Below are 24829 nucleotides of genomic sequence, written 5' to 3' on the forward strand. Positions count from 1 at the left end.
TGAAGCACGAAACACATTAAATTTTGACCTGACAGAGGCATTTGTTTATGCAATTATCGCTCTTGAAAAATTGGACAACCAAAAGTTATGTAAATTCTTTAGACTGAGTGTAGCAAATGGTGGAGCAATTCCTTCATCATCCCAGATGAGACATGTGTACTTACTTGAAGCTGCCGAGTATCACAAGCAGGAGATTACGGAATTGGTAAAACAGCTTGGTTGCTTGTCAGGCTGTTAATTACAACACCGTTTCACAAGCTATTGTAAAGTGCTTGAATAACTTTGATGTTAATTTTTATGATGTCAGTGCATTTCTCTCTCTATTTGCCGTTTTGAATAAATAAATAAATAAATCTGTACACATGATTTATAAAATAGTTTGTGCACATTCCACGAAATACAACACTGTTGAACTAAATAAAAATAAAAAATCTGTGATTTTCACAGGGTCTTATTTATAATGCATTTAATAGATTTCATTAACAACTTCATAACAATACAGCAATCACAGCAGATAAACATTAATGCATTCTCCCCTTGGAGTTTTGTAGAACACATGAATATTATTAAATGTAGTTATACACATTACATAACAATTCTTTAACCAAAGGTTTGGACAGCTTTTGTTGTCACTTGCTCTGCAGTGTGCTATCTGGTATCCAGGGTGATTAATAATGTATGCACAATAGGAAGAAAACATTATTACAGAAAATGTCTCTCTGTCAGGTAACAAGTAGATGGTTTTGGTGGACAGGAACACACATGGACTTAGTGTTTATGTTCGCAAGTCAAAGTGCTTGTAGTGTAGCAGAGGCTTTCCACGATAACTGTCCAGACAGGCCAAAATCATCAACATTGTCCAAGTCCAAGCATCAACATTGCACGTGATCCTGTCCACCATGACTGTCCATTTGTAAACCTGAAACAAAAAGAATAAGATATGTTCTTCGTAATGTTTTTTTTTTTAATTATTATTTTTTTATGTGCGATTGTGAATCACCATACTATTACACTATATGGCTGTGTGAAGGGCTGTCTTCCAATATTTCAGCCCAAGTAACCAAAGTGCCAAAAAAGCATAACATAATAACCATACTGTTACAAATGAATATTGTCTCTTTAAAAACGTGTGGTTCAGGCTCAGTTTTCACAAATAGATGACACTTGGTTTCATAGATTCTTTTTAAAATTACCTATAGTAAAAACAGCGTTTCCCCTAACATTCAGTCAGTGTTTGCTTTAAAAATCTTTACATTGATTCCACTTATTACATAAAAACCTCACCTTTAATCCAACTGTGTTACAATTTACACATTTAGTCACAGCAATAACAAGTTGTATTTACAAAATACATTCTAAGTAAAAACAAAAAATAAAAACGCTCCCAAAGTACAGTCACGTTAACAGTATGTCAGTCTTCTAAAGTGCCACAATAAACCACACTATTTCAGATCTATTGCACCTTTTGAAGTCTAGACAAACGTGGCTGTGTACTTGGTCTCCGAAGCCTTGCTTTTGTCATTCTTTACACTGATGAGAGTCGGCAGGTCAGAAGTCTTGTACACTCCAGTTCTCATCCTTCCCTGACAGGACCTCAGTTCAGAAACGTATTCTTCAAAGCTTAGGTTTAAATCTGGATCGGTGCTGGGTTTCAGCAAGGCATCCTCCAGTTTGACAGCGTCCACGTCAATGGTTCTGTTCACAAGTAGGTTCCCTCTGAGTGATTTTGACATTGTTATTGAGCCACTATGTATATTTACCGGAGTCTTCATAATTTCCCTTTGCCGGTTCTCTGCAAATAGAATGAGAAAAAAAGAAAATATTCAAACAGAAGTATTATTTGTAGTTAAGACCAATATTTGTTTAGGTTCAATTTGACAATATATTTTCTCTCCATGTTTCCCTCCTGCTAAAAAGTAAACTGAATTGGGCCCTTAGTCTTGCATAATCCTTAAATCACTGGGCTTCCTAGAACAAACATGCCTAGATTGCAGCAAGTTCAAAAATAATGTGACCCATACTGTAATAAGCCACTTCCAGGCAGCATACTCTGTAATAGCAGTTCCGGCTGCAAAGTAAAATATGTCATATTGCTTCAGGGCCGAAGGAAGCCTTGTGTACAGAAGGATGTTCCTGTTATATTTTGTGCTCCAAGTCCTTGACTGGCACTCAGGGCATTTAGTAATTTCTGCATCATTTCTCATTCACTTCAGCTCGTTTTTTTTTGTTCATATTCTGGTTCAGCACTGTGAGAGGAGTAGATTTGTATTTAATGTATTTCACCACTCAACTACTGTATCATCTCAGACAGTGTAAAAGATTAGCACGCTACAATCTAATATCTTTAAACCTTTAGCCCTTTCAAATGCACTTACTGTTGTAATTTGCAGCACTTAAATTGGGAAATAATGTGTTCTTCAAAAATGCAAATTAGGTATGTAACTTAATAAATTACCAGAGGCAGCAGATTTTGCAGTAAAATGCAGTAACCTGCTATATATTTCAGTTCAGTGCTTTGCCAGGCGCCATATTCTGCAGTATGTTTAGTGTAGTTTAATGCAGTATACTATAAACTGTAGTATACTGAATTAAACTATATATATATATATATATATATATATATATATATATATATATATATATATATATATATTCAATGGAAATTAGTCATTTACTGCAGTATACCACAGTTTACTGCTGTATTTTATAAAGCAATGCAGTAATCTATACTATCCAAACTAAATACTGCAGAATACTATACTACATTGCCGTATGTCAGAAGTAGTAAACAGATAAATTACTGTAGAATAAAATAATAAAACATAACACAGTACCATCTTATAAAGGAATGGCAAGCAAATTCAAATAAAATAAAACTACAAGTATGAAAAAACATTCTAACAGGATGAAACACCAGATCATTATTTCACATGAACTGAGGCAATGGTGTCTTCTAAAAGCAAATAAAGCAGCCAGCACTAGCCAATTAAGGCAATTATATGTTTTTTTTTTTTGCAAGTGAGATATAACACTCAGATGGAGGGGATTCAAACCGAAAAAGCTGAAGAACAGAATTAATCTGACAGCAATCGCGATGGCACATTGTCATGTTGGGAAAGATAGCTCTTGATGAAAAAAAAAACATAATTCATTTTATAAACATTTAGCAAAGAACACAGTGCCATCTGGTGGTTTTTTCTTTTTATCCCAGCAATAACAAAAACACTCCTTCACTAAGTGGCAAATGAAATGCACCATACAGTATTAAAAAGGCTAAGAGATTGCTTTATTATTTTTCTCTTTTCTCGTTTTTTTTTTTTTTTTTTTAGTGATGTGAAAGCAACAATTCACAGGGAAAGCAAAACCGTTTATTGTATTGTGTAAATTACAATGTTAACTTAATTTGTGTACATGTAATGGTTTACTGCAGCCTGACCCATTTGGCATAGTCTGTTGGAATGTTTTCTAATGACCTCAAGTCAGAAACTCTGCTGTGTTATGCACATGGCTTGTAAGAAAGCCCATGAACTATGCTCACACAAACTAAGGCAGTTTCATGTGGCAAGCCAAATTATCATTTTGAGATTTCTCAAATTAATGTATAGATATCTCTAAATAATTCTCAGATCTCAAAATATTTAAAGATATCTCTAAATCATTTTACAATATCTAAAATACATTTAGAGATATCTCAATTTTTTTTCCAGATATCTTTAAATGGAGCTTTAAATGAGAAATCTAAAATGCACTTTCAGATATCTTTAAATCATTTTAAGATATCTCTACATAATTTTAAGATATCTCAAAATAACTCTAGACACATCTCTAAATAACTAGAATGATTTAGATAATAAGATAATACAAATGATTCAGAGATATCTCTAAATGAACAGGTTGGCGTACCATGTTAGCAAAACATTATTTAAAGATATCTGTAAATCAATTTGATATATCTTTTTTTCATTTTAAGATATCTCAAAATGAAATTAAGATATCTTTAAAAGGGTTTATTTACAGATATCTCTAAATATTTCAAGATATCTTAAAATGCAATTTGACATATCTCTAAATGACTATTTGGCTTGCCATGGTTTGAAGCTGATCATTCCAATAGCTGTAATACTCTTAAATCAGGTTTCTGCCAGCTTCTTGTCCCTGACCTTTGCCTAGAGCTATTAAAGTGTTCTCTATGCTGTGTCCTTTGTGTCACATATTTTTCTCCGTGTGTGTCATACACCCCCCTCCTTTTAGCCTTATGTTTTGTTTTTGTAGGCCTGTGTTTATAGCATACGTGATGCACTTGTATTGATGACCAACAGTTACATCTGTAATGTATATTGAAGTGCTTTGGATCATCTTCTGTTATTGAGAATTACAAATGATATATATTCTAGTATTTAAGAGTCATGCCAGTAATGATTAATCATTCTCCTAACTCTCTTAAACAATAATGTGTAAGCTCTCAATAGGCCTACAACAAAATGTAGATGGACAAGAAGGACGATAGCTGAGGCAATTTAAATCAGTTGAAGGTCTGAACTGAAACATTTAATCGTAGTTGTGTGCCTTGATGGATCCTGTGTTCCCCAATAGCAATTGCAAGTAAACAAAGTTTATGGTATCCAGTAAGCGTGTTTTAAAACATTGTTAAACCCTAATGTATGAAGGCACATTTTATGGGGTGAAATCATCTGTGATTTAGAATGTTTTGAACAGTACCTTTTCTTTTGGCTCTCTAGCCAAGTTTATAGCTTAATCATCCAATAGTATTGGTCTGCCTGGGAATGTTATTTATTTATTTTCAGATTTATTTTATCTTTAGCCTATCAGGTCAAGCATGAATTTAAAAAAAAAAAAAAAAAAATACAATTGGGGTTTAAAAAATAGTGGTGTGAGATAAAAGTTAATCAAATACAGTTTTTGTTTTTAAATCTGCTTTTCCTTTTTTTTTCCATTGGCAATCTCCTTCTTTGTAGAGTAGAAAATCCATGTATTATCAATAAACAACACATAGGCAGCAAAAAAAAAATGTTTATCATTCTGTGATATCCCATAGTGGAATTACATTAAGAAAATCACTATGTACCTGTCTGTATTATATATTATAAATTATACAGTATCGCTACCAATTTTGTTTAGTATTTAGCAAGTATGAAGAGATGAGTTATATTATTTAGCTTGGCAAAATCATTTAAGGTACCTATAAAACAGCCAAATGGAATTGTGACCATCATAATTCAGGACTCATTATAAAATAATTACTACTACTGTCAAAGGTGATCTTTAATTAAATTAATCCAATTATCATGCATTAAGTACTATATGGTTGATAGTGAGGCTCGAGTCAAAGCTGGATTTCTTTTGTTTCTTTTCTGTTTTTAGTGCAGATTGTTTTTTTTTTTTTAAATCTATCGCCACAGCAAATGTAGCTAAATCTATTTATTGTGTTTTTAAGCTACAACCATTCTTAATTCTCTGTAACAGTATTGACTCAAACACAGAACTTCATATAAAAATAATATGTATTCCAACCAACAGATGGCGCTGCAGGCTGACAAACGACTAAAACACAGTTCCTCTCACTCAAAACAGAGAATTTCTACATTATGGGACTGTTACAAAGATGGCCAGAGTGGGGGATGTCAGACCAGAAACAGGAACCAGGAAATAAACAAAAAGAGAGGTGGAGTTTGGTGGAGCTGAAGGAATGGTCTCGCTCAGCATTTAATAATTTATACAAGCAGAAAATAAAAGGTTGCAAAGACAAACAAGACACAGGACACGGCACTCGTCGCCAAAACAAAAAGACAAACAAAACGGACTATAAGACAAAACACGGTGAGCTTCTATTTTTAACGATTACTATTATTCTTATTATTTTTACCTCCGTCTCCAATCCCGTTCTCCGCTCACCAAACACACAACCCCAAGTGAGTGAAAACATGCTGCTTTTATGCAGCTGTACCGTGACTCGACTGCTAATCAATCATTCATTTGGAGTCGCGGTACAACTGCACGTGAATTAATAAAGTGCAATTCCCCGTGCTCACATATTATTACTTTTTACTTGCATGTGAAGTGCAATCCTCGTGCCTAAATACAAATATACATTTTAAACACTTATGTTACACAGACCCGTTTATATCCCGTGTACCAATGACTATACACCAACATTAACATACAACATATAGCACAAAATACACACAGGGGCGGGCACTTTGCCAAAGGGACGTTTCAATTAGAAAGGGGATTTATATTGTTTGCATATTATTTGTGGAATGAGGAAAAAAAGTACACAGTTTGCTTTGTTACATTCTTTCACAAGTGCAATGATAGACTGGCTCCATCAACAGAGAGAGAAGGAATTAAAACTTAACACAGAACTGGAGGACCACAAAGGAAAAATGTGTAGCTGGAGACCTAAGACAGCTTGCTAGATTTGATGAAAGTTTGATAATTTACTGTGCTTCATGATGCAAGACTCAATGTCGAGATAAACAGGACTACCAGGGTGTAATAATATCTCAACTGTTATTAATATAGATCTCAGAATCATTTTGTTTGGAAAGCGTGTTCAAGCATGATATAAAAGGGAGCTTTTTTCACAAAAATGAAGGCTAAAGTTCCTACAACAGACTTATTTTATCTCCTCAACAGAGCTGTGCTAATTTAATATGGGTCGGGAACGGAGCGGGTTGGTGACCTCGGTATTGCATGGTACGGGTCCACCGGTTCGCAATGTACAGGGACACCCACATGTACAAGCCACTGGAAAAACCACCCAGTCAGTACTCACACAAGACTGAGGGAAGCCTGCTTGTTAGAATGAACTAACAGCCTTCGTAATAGTCACCAAAACAGCATCAAGATACTGTGGGAGAGATTGCAAGCAACCATAACCGTAGCAAGTATCTTGGTCCTGCGCAGCACTAATGTTAGCCCAGCAGTTGCTCTGTACACATGTGCCGCAGCACCATGTTGCAGACAGGCCTGCACTTAGTCTGTAAAAACAGAAAAAACACAATGAGAAAATGAAAAAGCTTCAACAAAATACAGTAATTGAACAATTACATAAATTATAAAAAGTGTCTTGTAATTTTAGCCAAAGCCAAAACGAGAAATAAATAACTCCGGCCGGAGCTATTGTAGCCTGAGGGGATAGCACAAAGTTAGCTGATCCCTGGAAAGGCCGCAATGGGATGTAACAAACAACAGGCTGTAGTGCATAAATACATGTAATTAGAAAAAGTAATACAGCTATTATTTTTAATATCACATATAATTTGTGTAAAAACAAAATAAATGTGAAATATAGCATTTAGAACTTATCTGAGCCAACTCTCCTGTCAGGAAAAGTGCCGTTGGGGTCTGTGCTTTTGTGACCTCTGGGGCAGGCCATGACTGCGTCACAGGCTCTACAAGCAGCTTTGGTATGTCTTATTCAGGTTTCGGGTCTTTTGAAGGTAAATACCCATGTAGTAATGGTTACATTTCGTACTTGAAAGGGAACTAAAAGATAAGCACTAAAACAGGATTTGGCCAGAAGAGCAGATCATAGCTGTCCAGATAGGGAAGAGGACTGACACAATTTTCCATATCTAACCAAGCTGGGGTATCTTGGTCAGGGCTGTAACGCAGCCAAAAGGAAATGCTACAGAAGGTGGCTGACCAATAATAAAACTGAAAATTTAGTAGTACCAGGACCTAGAAGGGTTTGTATCTTTGGAGAAAGACCTTAAAAAATTTTTGGTTCCAAATAAATAAGGAGATTATTTGGTCTAAAGAATTGAAAAAGGCTTTAGGCATAAAACAGACAGAAATTTAGAAGTGTGTTCATCTTTACAGAGTGAATGCAGCCCAGAAAGTGAAACGGACGTAGTCCTGTTTTATACATTCTGTTAAAGGAGTGAAGTTAGACTAAAAAGATTATTGAAGGACCGAGTAATTTAAATTCCTAAATAAGTAAATCTGACAGGGGCTATTTGGAAGGGGAGGTTGGTAAAGGGATGGTTTTGTTAATAGGGAAAATTTCACTTTTGTGAAGATTCAGTTTATATCCTGAGAAATTACCAAACTGCTCTAAGGTATTAAGGACATGACGGAGGGAAGATATAGGCTCTGTAACGTAGTCATCTGCATATAGTGAGACCCTCATGCCCTCCCCGTGTCACACCCTGTATGTCCTGGTTAATATGCAGATAAATACAAAGGGGGCTCAATGGCAAAAAGGAGCGGGGAGAGAGGGCAGCCCTGCCTAATACCAAAGAGTAGTGAAATATTTAGATTGCATATTATTGGTATGGACGGAAGCCAGAGGTGAAGAATATAGTAATTTAATCCATGAGATAAAATTGGGGCCAAAACCACATTTATGAAGCACTCAACTCGATCAAAAGTTTTTTCTGCATCAAGCGAAATAAGGACCTCAGGGAGCGGTGAAGTTGATGGAGAGTACATAACACTGTACAGACATCGAAATAAAAAATGACTGCCTACCGTGAATGAATCCCGCCTGGTCTACATAAAGGGAAAAATTGACTCAATGCGACGCGCAAGGGATTTAGCTAGAATCATGAGATCTGCACTGAGGAGGAAAATAGGTCAATGTGAACCACAGTCGAGAGGATTCTTTTTTTTTTTTTTTTTTTTTTAATAAAAATGACATAGATGTCTGACAGAGGGTCGAAGGCAGAGATTCGGACCTGAAAGATTCTGACAACACAGATCCCAACAGTGGTGAAAGTTGAGGTGAGAGTTTCTTTAAAAAAAACTCTGTGGGGGATTCTATCTCGGCTTGGGGACTTGCCTCTGTGCGTTAAGCTAGTGGCTCGTGTGATTTCAGTTTGTGCAAAGGGCTCTTCCAAATACGTTTTGGACTTCGGGTCAATCGTAGGGATGGGAAGCTTCTCAAAAAAGGAGTCAAATAAGCAGGTTAAGAGATTTAGATTTATAAAGAGACAAATAGAAGTTTTGGAATCCAATACTGATCTCCCCCAGATCAGTGGTAGTTGAACCTGATCTTGTGCAGACTTCAGTAATCCAGCATGCTGCAGTCGACTGCTGGAACTTATGGGCCAAGACTTATAATATAACATGGCGGGACTTGGTCAATAGTTTGTCTGCATGGTGTGTAGCTAGAAGGTCAAATTCTGTCTGCAAGGCAAGTCATTTTTTGTAAAGAATCAGAAAAGTCAGCTCTGAGAGGCATCGAGCATGCTGTTTATTTGTTTTTGCTGTGTATTACATTATTTTCCCACGTAGGGAAGCTTTAAGAGTCTCCCATAGGAGCGTAGAGGAAACTTCTTCAGTAATATTGGTGTCCAAAAAGAGGCCAAATTGAGAGGATATGAACGGGATGGAATTTGATTGGGAAGTTCAAGCTCCAGGAACAAAGGGGCATGGTCAGATATAACAATGCTGTGATAAGAACAGGATCGAACAGAGGACAGTACGGGTGGCATGAAAGTGGGTCTGCTGAAGGAAAGCTATTCCCACTCTGAGCTGCTGGAGGTGTGCAGACCTTGTTACACTTCACTGGGTGGTTAAGACCCTTAACATTCCAGCTAATAAAGATAACAGGTTCGGAAGCATTTAAACTAGAAAGGAAGGGGGGAGAAATCAACAAAAAAACAGAAGGGAGACCGCATCAAAACAAGAACAACAACTCAGGTAAGACAACCATTAAATGTATTTTTCTAAATGCTAGAAGTATCAGAAACAAAATTCTAGAACTTGAAGCTACTGCACTAACAGGTAACTATGATGTGATAGGTGTTACAGAAACGTGGTTGTCTGAGAGTGATGGGGACAAATTTAATATTTGTGGGTATACACTGTATAGGAAAGACAGGCAGGACAGAAGAGGAGGAGGGGTAGCGCTATACATAAGAAACAGTCTTGAAGCCCAGGTGTTAAACCTGGACAAAGAAAATAAAACCGAATCAATATGGGTCAGAATAACGGACAAAAATTCAAAAGGCATAATAATAGGAGCATGCTATAGACTGCCAGATTCAGACGGTGAGCACAATAATCTGTTATACAATGACATTAGAAATGTGTGTAGCAAAGGAGAAGCCATACTAATGGGGGATTTCAACTTCCCCCAAATAAAATGGGAAAACCCGGTGGGTAGCGCGAAGGATGAAATAGAAATGGTGGAAATGACAAATGACTGCTTCCTAACACAATTTGTGAAGGCACCCACTAGAGGGGAGGCATGCCTTGATTTAGTCTTTTCAAATAACGAAGATAGAATAACTAAAACAGAGGTCAGAGAACCACTGGCAAACTCAGACCACAACATGGTCTCATTTGAAGTGTTTTTTAAAACCCCAAAAGAAATGACTAAAGCTAAGGTTTACAATTTTAGAAAAGCAAACTATGAAGGTATGAAACAGAGACTAACAGAAGTAGATTGGAGTAAAATAGAGAAAACACCCACAGAAGAAGGATGGTTGTTCTTCAAAAATGTAGTACTAGAGGCACAAAACAATTACATCCCTAAAGTAGACAAATCTAAATGTAAAACTAAATTGCCAAAATGGTTTAATAGATCAATTAAAAAAAATATTCAGCGAAAAAAGGCACTTTACAGAGCATTAAAAAAGGACCAAAAAGAAAGTACGCAGAAAGAGTACACAGAACTGCAAACGCAAGTCAAAAAGGAAGTTAGAAAGGCCAAGAGAGAAATAGAAATAAACATTGCTAAGGGAGCTAAAACCAATTCCAAAATGTTTTTCCAATATTACAACAGCAAGAGAACATTCAAAGAGGAGATTAAATGTTTAAGAGATACAAATGGCAAAATCGTAGATGAAGAAAAAAAAATAGCAAATATGTTAAATGATTACTTTTCACAAGTTTTTACAAAGGAAGATACTGACAACATGCCCCACATGTCATCCAGTTCCTGTCCAGTTTTAAATAACTTTAGCATAACTGAGGCAGAAGTGTTAAAGGGACTAGGAGCTCTTAAAATAAACAAATCCCCTGGGCCGGATGAGATCCTCCCAGTAGTACTCAAAGAAATGAAAGAAGTAATTTACAAACCGCTAACCAAGATCATGCAGCAGTCTCTTGACACAGGGGTGGTACCGACAGACTGGAAAATTGCAAACGTAATACCGATCCACAAAAAGGGAAACAAAACTGAACCAGGTAACTACAGACCAGTAAGCCTGACTTCTATTATATGCAAACTTATGGAAACTATAATAAGATCCAAAATGGAAAATTACCTATATGGTAACAGGGTACTGGGAGACAGTCAGCATGGTTTTAGGAAAGGGAGATCGTGCCTAACTAACTTGCTTGATTTTTTTGAGGATGCAACATCCATAATGGATAATTGCAAAGCATATGACATGGTTTATTTAGATTTCCAGAAAGCTTTTGACAAAGTCCTGCACAAAAGATTAATTCTCAAACTGAACGCAGTTGGGATTCAAGGAAACACATGTACATGGATTAGGGAGTGGTTAACATGTAGAAAACAGAAAGTACTGATTAGAGGAAAAACCTCAGAATGGAGTGTGGTAACCAGCGGTGTACCACAGGGATCAGTATTAGGTCCTCTGCTATTCCTAATCTACATTAATGATTTAGATTCTGGTATAGTAAGCAAACTTGTTAAATTTGCAGACGACACAAAAGTAGGAGGAGTGGCAAACACTGTTGCAGCAGCAAAGGTCATTCAAAATGATCTAGACAAGATTCAGAACTGGGCAGACACATGGCAAATGACATTTAATAGAGAAAAGTGTAAGGTACTGCATGCAGGAAATAAAAATGTACATTATAAATATCATATGGGAGATATTGAAATTGGAGAAGGAATCTATGAAAAAGACCTAGGAGTTTTTGTTGACTCAGAAATGTCTTCATCTAGACAATGTGGGGAAGCTATAAAAAAGGCTAACAAAATGCTCGGATACATTGTGAAAAGTGTTGAATTTAAATCAAGGGAAGTAATGTTAAAACTGTACAATGCACTAGTAAGACCTCATCTTGAATATTGTGTTCAGTTCTGGTCACCTCGCTATAAAAAAGATATTGCTGCTCTAGAAAGAGTGCAAAGAAGAGCGACCAGAATTATTCCGGGCTTAAAAGGCATGTCATATGCAGACAGGCTAAAAGAATTGAATCTGTTCAGTCTTGAACAAAGAAGACTACGTGGCGACCTAATTCAAGCATTCAAAATTCTAAAAGGTATTGACAGTGTCGACCCAAGGGACTTTTTCAGCCTGAAAAAAGAAACAAGGACCAGGGGTCACAAATGGAGTTTAGAAAAAGGGGCATTCAGAACAGAAAATAGGAGACACTTTTTTTACACAGAGAATTGTGAGGGTCTGGAATCAACTCCCCAGTAATGTTGTTGAAGCTGACACCCTGGGATCCTTCAAGAAGCTGCTTGATGAGATTTTGGGATCAATAAGCTACTAACAACCAAACGAGCAAGATGGGCCGAATGGCCTCCTCTCGTTTGTAAACTTTCTTATGTTCTTATGTTCTTATGTTCTTATGAAACAGAGACTAACAGAAGTAGACTGGAGTAAAATAGAGAAAACACCCACAGAAGAAGGATGGTTGTTCTTCAAAAATGTAGTACTAGAGGCGCAAAACAATTACATCCCTAAAGTAGACAAATCTAAATGTAAAACTAAATTGCCAAAATGGTTTAATAGATCAATTAAAAAAAATACTCAGCGAAAAAAGGCACTTTACAGAGCATTAAAAAAGGACCAAAAAGAAAGTACGCAGAAAGAGTACACGGAACTGCAAACGCAAGTCAAAAAGGAAGTTAGAAAGGCCAAGAGAGAAATAGAAATGAACATTGCTAAGGGAGCTAAAACCAATTCCAAAATGTTTTTCCAATATTACAACAGCAAGAGAACATTCAAAGAGGAGATTAAATGTCTAAGAGATACAAATGGCAAAATCATAGAGGAAGAAAAAAAAATAGCAAATATATTAAATGATTACTTTTCACAAGTTTTTACAAAGGAAGATACTGACAACATGCCCCACATGTCATCCAGTTCCTATCCAGTTTTAAATAACTTTAGCATAACTGAGGCAGAAGTGTTAAAGGGACTAGGAGCTCTTAAAATAAACAAATCCCCTGGGCCGGATGAGATCCTCCCAGTAGTACTCAAAGAAATGAAAGAAGTAATTTACAAACCGCTAACCAAGATCATGCAGCAGTCTCTTGACACAGGGGTGGTACCGACAGACTGGAAAATTGCAAACGTAATACCGATCCACAAAAAGGGAAACAAAACTGAACCAGGTAACTACAGACCAGTAAGCCTGACTTCTATTATATGCAAACTTATGGAAACTATAATAAGATCCAAAATGGAAAATTACCTATATGGTAACAGGGTACTGGGAGACAGTCAGCATGGTTTTAGGAAAGGGAGATCATGTCTAACTAACCTGCTTGATTTTTTTGAGGATGCAACATCCATAATGGATAATTGCAAAGCATATGACATGGTTTATTTAGATTTCCAGAAAGCTTTTGACAAAGTCCCGCACAAAAGATTAATTCTCAAACTGAACGCAGTTGGGATTCAAGGAAACACATGTACATGGATTAGGGAGTGGTTAACATGTAGAAAACAGAAAGTACTGATTAGAGGAAAAACCTCAGAATGGAGTGTGGTAACCAGCGGTGTACCACAGGGATCAGTATTAGGTCCTCTGCTATTCCTAATCTACATTAATGATTTAGATTCTGGTATAGTAAGCAAACTTGTTAAATTTGCAGATGACACAAAAATAGGAGGAGTGGCAAACACTGTTGCAGCAGCAAAGGTCATTCAAAATGATCTAGACAAGATTCAGAACTGGGCAGACACATGGCAAATGACATTTAATAGAGAAAAGTGTATGGTACTGCACGGAGGAAATAAAAATGTACATTGTAAATATCATATGGGAGATACTGAAATTGGAGAAGGAATCTATGAAAAAGACCTAGGAGTTTTTGTTGACTCAGAAATGTCTTCATCTAGACAATGTGGGGAAGCTATAAAAAAGGCTAACAAGATGCTTGGATACATTGTGAAAAGTGTTGAATTTAAATCAAGGGAAGTAATGTTAAAACTGTACAATGCATTAGTAAGACCTCATCTTGAATATTGTGTTCAGTTCTGGTCACCTCGCTATAAAAAAGATATTGCTGCTCTAGAAAGAGTGCAAAGAAGAGCGACCAGAATTATTCCGGGCTTAAAAGGCATGTCATATGCAGACAGGCTAAAAGAATTGAATCTGTTCAGTCTTGAACAAAGAAGACTACGTGGCGACCTAATTCAAGCATTCAAAATTCTAAAAGGTATTGACAGTGTCGACCCAAGGGACTTTTTCAGCCTGAAAAAAGAAACAAGGACCAGGGGTCACAAATGGAGATTAGACAAAGGGGCATTCAGAACAGAAAATAGGAGACACTTTTTTACACAGAGAATTGTGAGGGTCTGGAATCAACTCCCCAGTAATGTTGTTGAAGCTGACTCCCTGGGGTCCTTCAAGAAGTTGCTTGATGAGATTCTGGGATCAATAAGCTACTAACAACCAAACGAGCAAGATGGGCCGAATGGCCTCCTCTCGTTTGTAAACTTTCTTATGTTCTTATGTTCTTAAGAACTGGGTCAGACTTCATCTGTGTGCACATAGCAGCCAGATACACCTAAATAAATAGACTGGAGTAAAAGGAGAAAAGAGAGAACCACCCACCCATACCATCCTGCTAGAATCAACTATTACACAAATCACTATGATAGTCGGACTGTAGACTAAGATAGTAATAATAATAATAATAATATAATAATAATAATAATAATAATAATAATAATAACAACAACAACAACAATAATAATAATTATTATTATTATAATAATACAAATAAAATAATAAAAAATAAAGTGTTGGATGGGGAAATCCACTTCCAGGAGACCATTAACTCTCAAAATGTCAGGAAGACAGCAAACGAGACCCAAAGTTCAAGCGTCAATAACATTGAGATAGTCAAATAATAATAACAAAACTAATCTAATCTATACGCATACATACATATACTCACTTGCACATATATTCCATGATACTATTGGGAAGCTATTGCCAGAGAAGATTAAAAAAAAAGGGGTGGGGGGGGGGGGTCCTTGAATTATTTTTTTTATGTTTAAGTGTGGGCATGGCTGTAACTAGTTATGAGGACACCGAGGTCATGTCCTGGGTTGTTTTCTTGCATCATAAATGCTTAAATGCTAATGTTCATGTAAAAACTATGGGAAAGTACATATAGACTCCTTAACTTTCTCTGTTGGTTTGCCACGTAATACAGATTTTGATGTTGAATAGGAAATACTAAGCAGTTAAAACAGGTGATTGGATCAGCTGAGCACACACGCATCCAATGAGAACATTTATAATGTATTGGCAGTTATTTTATTGTATTGATTAAGTAACTATAAGAGTCAGTCAGTAAGGCAATGTTTAAAAAGTAAAGGTAATTGTATTTTTTCATATGTTGCGGATTTATGTTACTTAAGTTTGACCTTGGTAGAACTTTAAAAAATTAATGCATTCTTATTACGACCCAATGTATTCCCGCCTGCAGCCCAATCTCAATCACTCCAGCCCTTAAGGAGCACAGTTTAATAAAGAACATACTAAAATGAAAGTAAAGCGGCTTACAAAGTTGTGCTTATGTTGTATGTCAGAAATTCCCAGTTTAAAAGATTAAATAGATAAACAATAAAAAAAATAATTAAAAAAACAAACGCCACCACCCTTGCTTTTAAATAAGAAAGCACCATGCCAGATAAAGAGCATAGATGACTCAGTAGTTGCTGGTCACAGCTTGCAAAGGTGTACATGCTGGTAAGAAAAGAGCACCAAAATGGAAGAGCCCACACACATACCATGACACACAGGTCGAGCCGTGTCTCCAAATCCCAGCCCTGACAAACCATCAACAGCCCACGCCTGTCTGTTCCTAGTTCTTAAATTATGTATATATAAATACAAATAAATACAATAATAGTAATTACCATTACTGTTTCCTACTTCCTCCGCTCCACCCTGCCCTTAGGCAGTGTGGTTCAGTGGTTAAAGTCCAGGGCTTGTAACCAGAAGGTCACTGGTTCAAATCTCACCTCTGCAAATGACTGACTCACTGTGTGACCCTGAGCAAGTCATGTAATCTCCTTGTGCTGCATCCTGCAGATGAGATGTTAAATCAGTGTCTTATTGTAAGTGACTCTGCATATAATGCACAGTTCATAGCCTACCTCTTTAAAGCACTTTGTGATGGTGGTGCACCATGAACAGCACTATATAAAGATTATTATTATTATTACAGTTTGTAAACTAGTGTATAATTAATAGGCTTAATTCCCAGTCTGTTTAGATCCCAAAACTTGCAATCACATCAGAATTTAGTGCAAGGTGAAGTGGTGAAGATAGGTTTCAAAATAATGATGTGCTGATTGGATATAAAAAAATATATACAAAAACAAAACACTAAACAAAACTGGAGACACCAACAAAAAAACACTTTGATTTCATGAGTTAATACACGTAGATGTGCCTATTCTTATCTACACAGATATATGCACACAAAATAACGGTATAGTACTGTAGCGATCTGTTTGTTTCCCTCCCTGTATTCCCTCTGTTCCTAATGTGTTTATGCACTGTAATTGTAGTTCCCTCTCTGTATTCCCTGCCGCTGCTGTGTTTACCTCTGTCTGTGTAATTCAGTCTGCTTGGTTGTGTCTCCCCTGTGATTGGTCCCGTCTGTGTGTATTCCCATCCGAAAAGAAACCAGACGTATTCCTATCTTCTGCCTCTTGCAAAACACTACAGTGCTAAACATATAATAGATATAGAGGAAGCTGTCAATTTCGAACATAGTTGGTGAAGGTAATCGTATAACGATACTGCAATACTGCCATTTAACTAGCTAATGAAATAAAGTTTTAGCATTTTTAGCTATGTACCAGAAGAAAGTCAGGGCATTTAATGCAGTTGCGCAATACTGGTTTTTGTTTTTTTGTGCTAGATGTTTAGGAAAAAAATAAATAAATAAAAATTTAGTTAAAATAAAATAAAATGTCAAAGTGGGTTGCAGTATTACCAAATTTACTGACAGTATTAGATTGGTTATTGTTTATCTGGGCCATGAGGCACCTGAGAAATGTTCTTGAAAAGCTGTGGCATCCCGGGAAGAATTGAAGGTATGCTGCACTCAGCTGAAGGTCATTTGGAGACAGGCAAGATGCAGCAGGCCGACTCTCTAAACTGGGCTTTCACTTAATTGAAGGCTGCCCGGAGCTTAGCCAAGTCAGAACTAAGGTCAGGGTAAACAAAAATGTTGTTGCCACAGAGAAATAATCAGTTTTCCCTGGCTTTCATGTTTTTGTAATCAATAGTGACTAATCCTTTCAATAAACTTTAGTCACTACTGGTACAAACTCAACAGTCCTCAAGGGGTATAATACATTCTGTTTTTATTCCACCTGTACCTTAAATTAATATAATTTTGATAGATAGACAGATATATTGTATATAAACTGTTGTGTAACAAATGACTCATGATTCATAATATAATTTTTTTTTTGCTTCCTTGTTTATTTTGCAACTTTTTGCACTATAACATGGCAATAAAGCACATAACATTGCACTGAAACAGAACGATTCCAGTATCATTTGTATAGCCTGCCAAGTGCTTTTCATATAAAAAATAAATCCTATTAATATCAGGTTTTCTCCAAATAAAAATGTATAGTGCAATATATTACAGTTTTTACAAGGCAGTAACTAAAAACTTATTTAAAAAATATGTGGGTGGTATAGAGTAAGACTGCATTACTTTCTAATGTAGTCATAGATTTACTTATTTTCTAACAAAACATTAACTTCTTGAGTCTCCCGAGTGGCACATCCAGTAAAGGCCCTTCACATGGAGTGCAGGATGTGCCCTATAGCCTGGGGAAGTTGGAGTCCAGGCTATGTCACAGCCGACTGTGACCAGGAGTTCCTAGGGGGTGGTGCACAATTGGCCGAGCGCTGCCCAGGTAGGGAGGGCTTGAGTCGGCAGGGGAATCCACTGCTCACCAGCGACTCCTGCGCCCTGATAGGGTGCCTGTGGTTCTACAGTGAAGCTGCCAGATCTGTGTTGTCCTCGGGCACTAATTCAGTAATGTTGTCAAGATCTGGCATGTCCACAAACATTTGTATTAGCAGGTTTACATGTGTCACTTTAAGCTGATTTCTTAGATCTATTTTTATCACATAGAAAGCTAGGTGGTACTAGTGAGGTACCAGTGTGGTGTTATTTTGCAGTACGTGTTAAAACATGTTATGCTGCCATGTACTGCACTTGCCAGGGAATGCGCAAAGGATTTTAGCTTAACAAGGAAGCGACAATCTGAAAGGGTATGATGTACTGTGCTTTTCAGTTCTTTTTAATATAATTTGTTTCACAATTCAGCAAATGTATGTGACTTTAACTGATGAGCAATGAATTGGGTTATCTAAAATTGTAAACATATACTATGTTGTGAGTGAACTACAGTTTGTCTTTTTCATAGTGACTTGCGCAGTAGTCTATCACAACACTTTCAAATCAATGTACCCTTTAATACAGCCTTGTATGGCTGGAGATCTAATTTTAAAAGATGTTAATATAACTTTAATTATTGTTGACAGAATAGGTCATTTGTTGTAAAGATTATACAATACCAGAATTCACTTTAATTTAAATTTTGCTTTAAATTTACATATTTATTTGTGATTGCCAATATCCTGAATATTGAAAAGTTAGATGTAAAAACAACTGTCCCTTTATAGATCAACCAATACATAAAAAAAAAAAAAAGTTATGAATAAAATCAATCTCCTCACGTCACATTTGTTTTGCTCTTTTCTGGGTTTTAAAAAAGTAATAGATAAAATAAATGAAAAAAACCTGTCATATGCTTATATGCCACAAACATGTTCAAGTCACATACACAAAAACAGCTATAATAGCAGCTTTTATTAAACCATACATTAACAAATTATAAGCATCATACGTGCTTTCCATGCTATTTAGTAATTATTCTGAGACAGTACTATATTTTGTCTCTCTGTTTTTCCACCTCGAAAACTGTTTATTGATACAGTATTAAGACAGTGTTAGGTTACTATCATAACCCTGTTTCAGTGAATTAGAAACATAACCATTACCATATGAGTATTTACCTCTTAAAGACCAAAAACCTGAATAAGATAAAGCACACCCTCGCTATAACGAACATTTGGCTATAACGAACCTGGCCCTTGGACCCCAAATAATAATTAAAAAAAAGATAATATAAACACGCACTGTCAACATCCTGGTCTGTTCGCACGGGATGCCAGCTCTGCAGTGAAGCCAACTCTTTTGTCTTAATAAAAAGCACGTGCGGTGTAACTATGACTCCAAAGCGAAAATCCTTTTATGTTGCAACAAAGCTGTCCTTTGTCCTTCATAGGTGGACGAAGCCGCAGAGCCCCTTTAAAAAATTGTCCCGCCAGGAAGTGAGCTCCTGGGGAGACAGAATCAATTTTGACATGGCAAGCTCAAATAGCTGAGAGATAGACCTTAAATGTAGAGCAGGATTTCCCCTCGTCAAACAGGTCCTGAAAAAATTGCAGTGTAACTGACATGGGACAGGTTGTGGGGTCAAACCCATGAGACAGACGCCACATCTTAGCGGTGCAGGATAGCTATTTCTCAAGTGTGCACTTTGAAAAAGGGGCATCTGCCATGCTTGTCCTCAATAAGACTGGTCTTGCATGTCTCACAGGGATAAAACCCAGCCATGTTGCAAGTGGCAATCAATGCAGTGTACACAGATGTACAGTTGGTACCTCAATATGCCTATAGGTATCAACCAGGCAGGTCAAGACCCGAGCAGGTCCGGTTCAGCGAATTTAGCACTGAATTGGTATGGTACGGTACCGGGTGGACCCAGGACGGTACCATGTCAGTTCAGTACCGGTCCAGTGACTTTTAGCACCGGCACAGTGACAGTACTGGTGCGGCTACCTCAGTCCTGGTTCAGTACAGGGTCGGAAACTGAGCTGGTCGGTGACCTTGGTACCGGTACGGGTCCACTGGTTCGCAGTTACCGTGGGTGGTACCATACAGGCCCCTGGGAAAGTCTGCTTGTTAAACTGAACTAACAGCCTTCGCAATGGTGATGTTAAAAGCTGTCACCAAGACAGGATCAAGATATTGTAGTTGAACTAGCTTAAAGGAGTGGTACACAACCCCCCCCCCCCCCCCAGAGCTGTGCTTAAACTCTGACTTTTAAGAATGTGTTTGTTAACATTTATGTATTTAGCTAAATCTGGACTTTTTTTGGTTAATTCTAGGATCAAATACGCAATTTACATTAAATCCAGGAAAAATCTGTGTTAAATCATTATTGGGTTTTTTTTTTTTTACATTTGTCGCCCCTGTTCACTGCAGTTTCACGGACACACTCCCCACTTCAAACATAGTTTCTCCAGTCCTACAATACCTAGAGTGATCATCAATGGCTCATTTGAAAGGTAAGAACTTGGACTAATCAGCTGTCAAGTTTGTATTTATTTAAAATGTTCTATCCTTTAAAAAAAAAAATCCTGTGGATAGACACAAGAGAAAATACTTTCTGAACAAAAAACAATTATTAAACAATTATATAAATAATACAAAAACATCTCATATGGTGATGAATGCAAAAACGAGCAGTAAAATAACTGGAATGGTGCCGTGTTTGTTTGGCACCTGGTTGGTACTGGTTCGCAGTTACCACGGTAGCAATGTACAGGGAAGCCCACTTGTACAAGCCACTGAGAAAACCACTCAGTCAGTACTAACACAAGACTGAGGGAAGCCTGCTTGTTAGAGGTACTAACAGGCTTCGTAATGGTGATGCAAAAGCAGTCACCAAAACGGCAGCAAGATACAGTGTGTGAGACTGCAAGCAATCTCAACCGAAGCAAGTATCTTGGTCCGGTGCAGCCCTGCTGAGCCCAGCAGCTGTGCACGCATTTCTATAAAAAAAAAAATTAAAAAAATTAAAAAAATACAGAAAACATACAGTGATGGTTAGATTTCATATTTGAAAGGGAACAGTGGGTTACAAGGTTTCCCATTAGCTCTTGTTGAAAAAGCACAGGGAACAGCGTCACTGAAAATCAGATAAGAAAGGCTATGTATTTAAAGGCATTTTTTGTTTGGACATTCTAGTAGGAAAATGATAAAGTGTATACAAAACACAGAGAAAATCGGTATGTTTAACCACACCCATAGGCTGAATGTCAGGTTCAAGTCTGATCACTTGCTGACTAAGGTATAGGAGCAAAGGGTGATAATAACAGATGGAGAACGAGGTGGTAAGTACATGAATTAAAAACATTTAAAAGACAAAACGTGTGATTTCATTTCTAACATTTATTAAAACTAATAGAGCACAGATACAAAATTAAATCAGCATTAAGGTATCTACAAGAGACATCTACAGAAGACAACCAAGAATGATCAAGAAAGAGGTTTGCAATTCAATAATGATATTCATGAAAAAATAGCAATCTGAGTATACATTTAATTTGGATATTATTTTACAGAAATTTTGAAAGTATCAGGGATAAATTAGGAACATTACATATAAGGTCTAAGGCTTGGAAATAGTATAGTTTCAAGCCACTGGTAACTGATTTTCATTTTGGGTCACTAATTAAATCATCATTGAACTGCAGAAGACAGAACAGACAGGAAAAGGTTATTTTCATTTAACAGACATGGATTAACAAGAACGCTGAATATTGTACTATAAACATAATTTATAGTAGGATTCAGATTACAGTTTACAGAATCAATATAGTTGCAGATGCCCATGTAAAATAAAATAAAATAAAGAATGTTGGCAAAGCGAGTTCCTCTTCAGTTCAGTCTGTACTATATTCTTGTATCTTTTGTTTAAAACCCCCAGGAAAAGTTTTTATAGTCCATGCAAAAGCTTTCAACCTTCATATTCTAATCATATGAATTTGATGTACACACAAGCATGCAGGCACACACACGCACAAAGTGAAATCATGAGTGAAGTCCCTCAACTACCAGTTACCAAATAGGCTTTTAATGCATTTTATAATGCCTTCATTTACTCTGCGCCTTGGAATAAAGAATCTTATTTTATTCTTAAACCACCAGATATTAAAATACTCTGAATAATCTGCTGGCTTTACATAAATTGTGTTTGTATGAAAAGTAAACAATTAGCAATTATCTAAACAGTACAGTAATACAACCTTTGGGTCACAGGCTGATTGTCTGGGTCTCTTGAATATTCAAATTAACATTAAAAACAATTTATTTATTTTAGGATGACTTTCTAAAATAAGCTAAGAATGGTTAAACGTCTTAGTTACTGGTCTTTGAACAATAAGTATGTATGACAATTGTAGATTGTAGAAGGAATTGTAGTTTGATTTTATCTGAATGAGTATCAGGTTATCATAAAGAAAAGTGCATTTAAATAGCTAAACTTGGCCTTCGTATATAAAACTACGATTTTACTGTTCGTCAAACCACAGCAATCCAAGGCAATAACAGAAAAGACATCATACTCCGGAAATACCTGAGCTGGATGTGATGAAAACATAGGGCTCCTCACTGTTAGCACACAGCGTGGGTGGGGAGAAGTTGCCTTCTGAACGACTACTTGCATGAAAGGGTGATGTGGGTGACTGTGGCAACAATGTGCTGTTTGGGCTGGTGATATCTCCCTCTCCAACCAGAGTCAAGTCTGCCACATTCTCATCACTGACTGTCTGTATGGTCTCCGGTTGCCGTGTGTCCTGCACATGGGGGATGGGGGAAAGCGGTGCAGCAAAGGGGGCGTGTTCTTTACGCTCAGATTTCTGATTGTTGGGTGGCAACAAAGCCGACCTGCATTGACTGGAAGACGGTGTTTTAGCGTTGCTGCAGCCTTCACTATAGTTCAACGTAGAGTCTAGTCCTCTTGAATTGCGGGATATATTTAGGGAACCGCCGGCCATGTCTTTCCCTTCATTTTCTTTGCCTCTCCTGTAGCCTGGTTGATGGGATGAGGGGGTGGATGAAGTGGGTTCAGGTATCAGGCGAAGGAAGTCAGGCAGAACCAGGTCTTCTTTCTTCAGCAGACCTCGCTGGTCGTTTGCTCGTTTGTTCTGAGCTTTGGACAGGAGTTCGAAGAACTCTGTGGTAAAGGAATGATATAGAGAAATCAATACGAGCACTGACTTAAATGATGGATTCTGAAGCCAGGTTGCATGCTAAAAACAGATTGTTAAAAAAAGGTGTTAGCCATACAGCCGGTAGGATTTATCATTCTCAATCAAATAACACTAAAATAAAAATAATAATATTAGTATGGTTAAACATTTCTGTTGGCTTAAGCAGTGAAAGATTTCACACAAGATTCATAATAGAAAGAAAGAAATAGTTAATATGTTGCAGTGCCATGCTTGTGAAACTATTGCTTAAAATGCTGCATTAAAGGGAAAGGTTTTTCTTGAAATTACCTTCAGCTTCATCTATATTAATTTTTTTCTGTTTTCTTTTGTCCAGTTTATCAACTGATTCTTCTTTTCTCAAAGGCCGTGCCTCCCTGGTAGCTTTTCCACTTTCCCCTCTGGCTTTCACAGAAGAGGATTTCCCAGCTGTTTTTTCATCTCCCTAGATTACAACAATGAGAAGGCACCAATTAAGGTTGGTGGGTGGTGGTGCTGAGACTGGTTTGGGTAGATTTCCAAACGCCCACCCTTTGGATGACGAAGCCCTCAGCCAAGTCTTGTGAAGCATAAGAATCAAGAATGACAAGTGTGTGTGTCCCGAAAAAATTTTGAGCCAGATAATATTTCCATTAGCTTTTACAGATTCCATACCCTAACTTCTGAATCCCCTTTAAAAATAGGAGCAACAGAAATGTGTGTCCAAAAAAAACGGTTTACTGCATAACAAGTAGCAGAAACTGTTGGTTGATTTGTCAATGTCAGTGGCAGAAGTTGTAGTTAAGACAGAGAAGGGTTAAAACAGTTGCAGCAAGCTATGCAAGCTCAATTCAAATCAGACTTTTAGCAACACAATCCACACAGAATCAAAGATGAGAAGTGCGCAGTTAAGTAAGCAGGGAGATCTAGAAATCCCAGTAGTGGACACATTGCAATAATAAATAAAAATAAAAAACAAATGGACTTCCATCTGTGCACAAGTGATGTACACATATTATTATTTTTAAACCCAGTAAAATAAAATTCTTACTGTTGAATAACTTCTTTTACTCAAGGGCGGCGCGTGACTTTGCATTACAGAAGAGCTTTGTTGTTTGTCTGTAAAGAGAAAGAAAGAATGAAACTGATTCCTACTTTGATTTAGCTAATTTATATTATTATTATTACTTATATCATTTAGGTTCAGGCTGACATGTCTATTCCATTTTTACATTTCTTGAGAATTTTGAAAACAGATTCTTTATACTTATTGTACAGTGCTCTGAAGTGCTATGTGACTTTGAATTTAAAACTGTTACTGCATTATCCCAGAATCAATTGCACAGCTAAATTGCATAATTTAAAAAAAAAAATCAAGTATTGGCATAAAATATCAAAACTATCTAATAGCAAAGTATACTTATCACTACATCAGGTATACCCTCCCTCTTCTACTCGTGGATGTAAGAAATAACAAATGTGATATTTCTTACATCCACTAGGGACAGAATATTGCATACTAAGTTTCCCATTAAGCCTACATTTACAATGCCTA

The 24829-nt window shown here is 36.9% G+C and overlaps 1 protein-coding gene across 3 annotated transcripts in view; it reads right to left on the reverse strand.

Moving 5' to 3' along the window:
• Positions 1-466: 466 nt before the first annotated feature.
• rgs12b (regulator of G protein signaling 12b) overlaps positions 467-24829 on the reverse strand; it is a 101441-nt gene continuing 77078 nt past the window's right edge. For 2 of the 3 annotated variants that reach the window (XM_041267326.1, XM_041267319.1), the window contains exons 15-18: positions 24326-24393; positions 23587-23740; positions 22662-23261; positions 467-1792 (exon numbers count right to left, since the gene is read on the reverse strand). In XM_041267326.1, the coding sequence (XP_041123260.1) occupies positions 1473-1792; positions 22662-23261; positions 23587-23740; positions 24326-24393 (1142 nt within the window). In that variant the 3' untranslated portion in view covers positions 467-1472. Of the gene's footprint in view, positions 1793-22661; positions 23262-23586; positions 23741-24325; positions 24394-24829 lie in introns of those variants that run through there. The other variant, XM_041267335.1, reaches the window with a different exon arrangement.

Source organism: Polyodon spathula, chromosome 1 (assembly GCF_017654505.1).
Source record: "Polyodon spathula isolate WHYD16114869_AA chromosome 1, ASM1765450v1, whole genome shotgun sequence".
NCBI lineage: Eukaryota > Metazoa > Chordata > Actinopteri > Acipenseriformes > Polyodontidae > Polyodon > Polyodon spathula.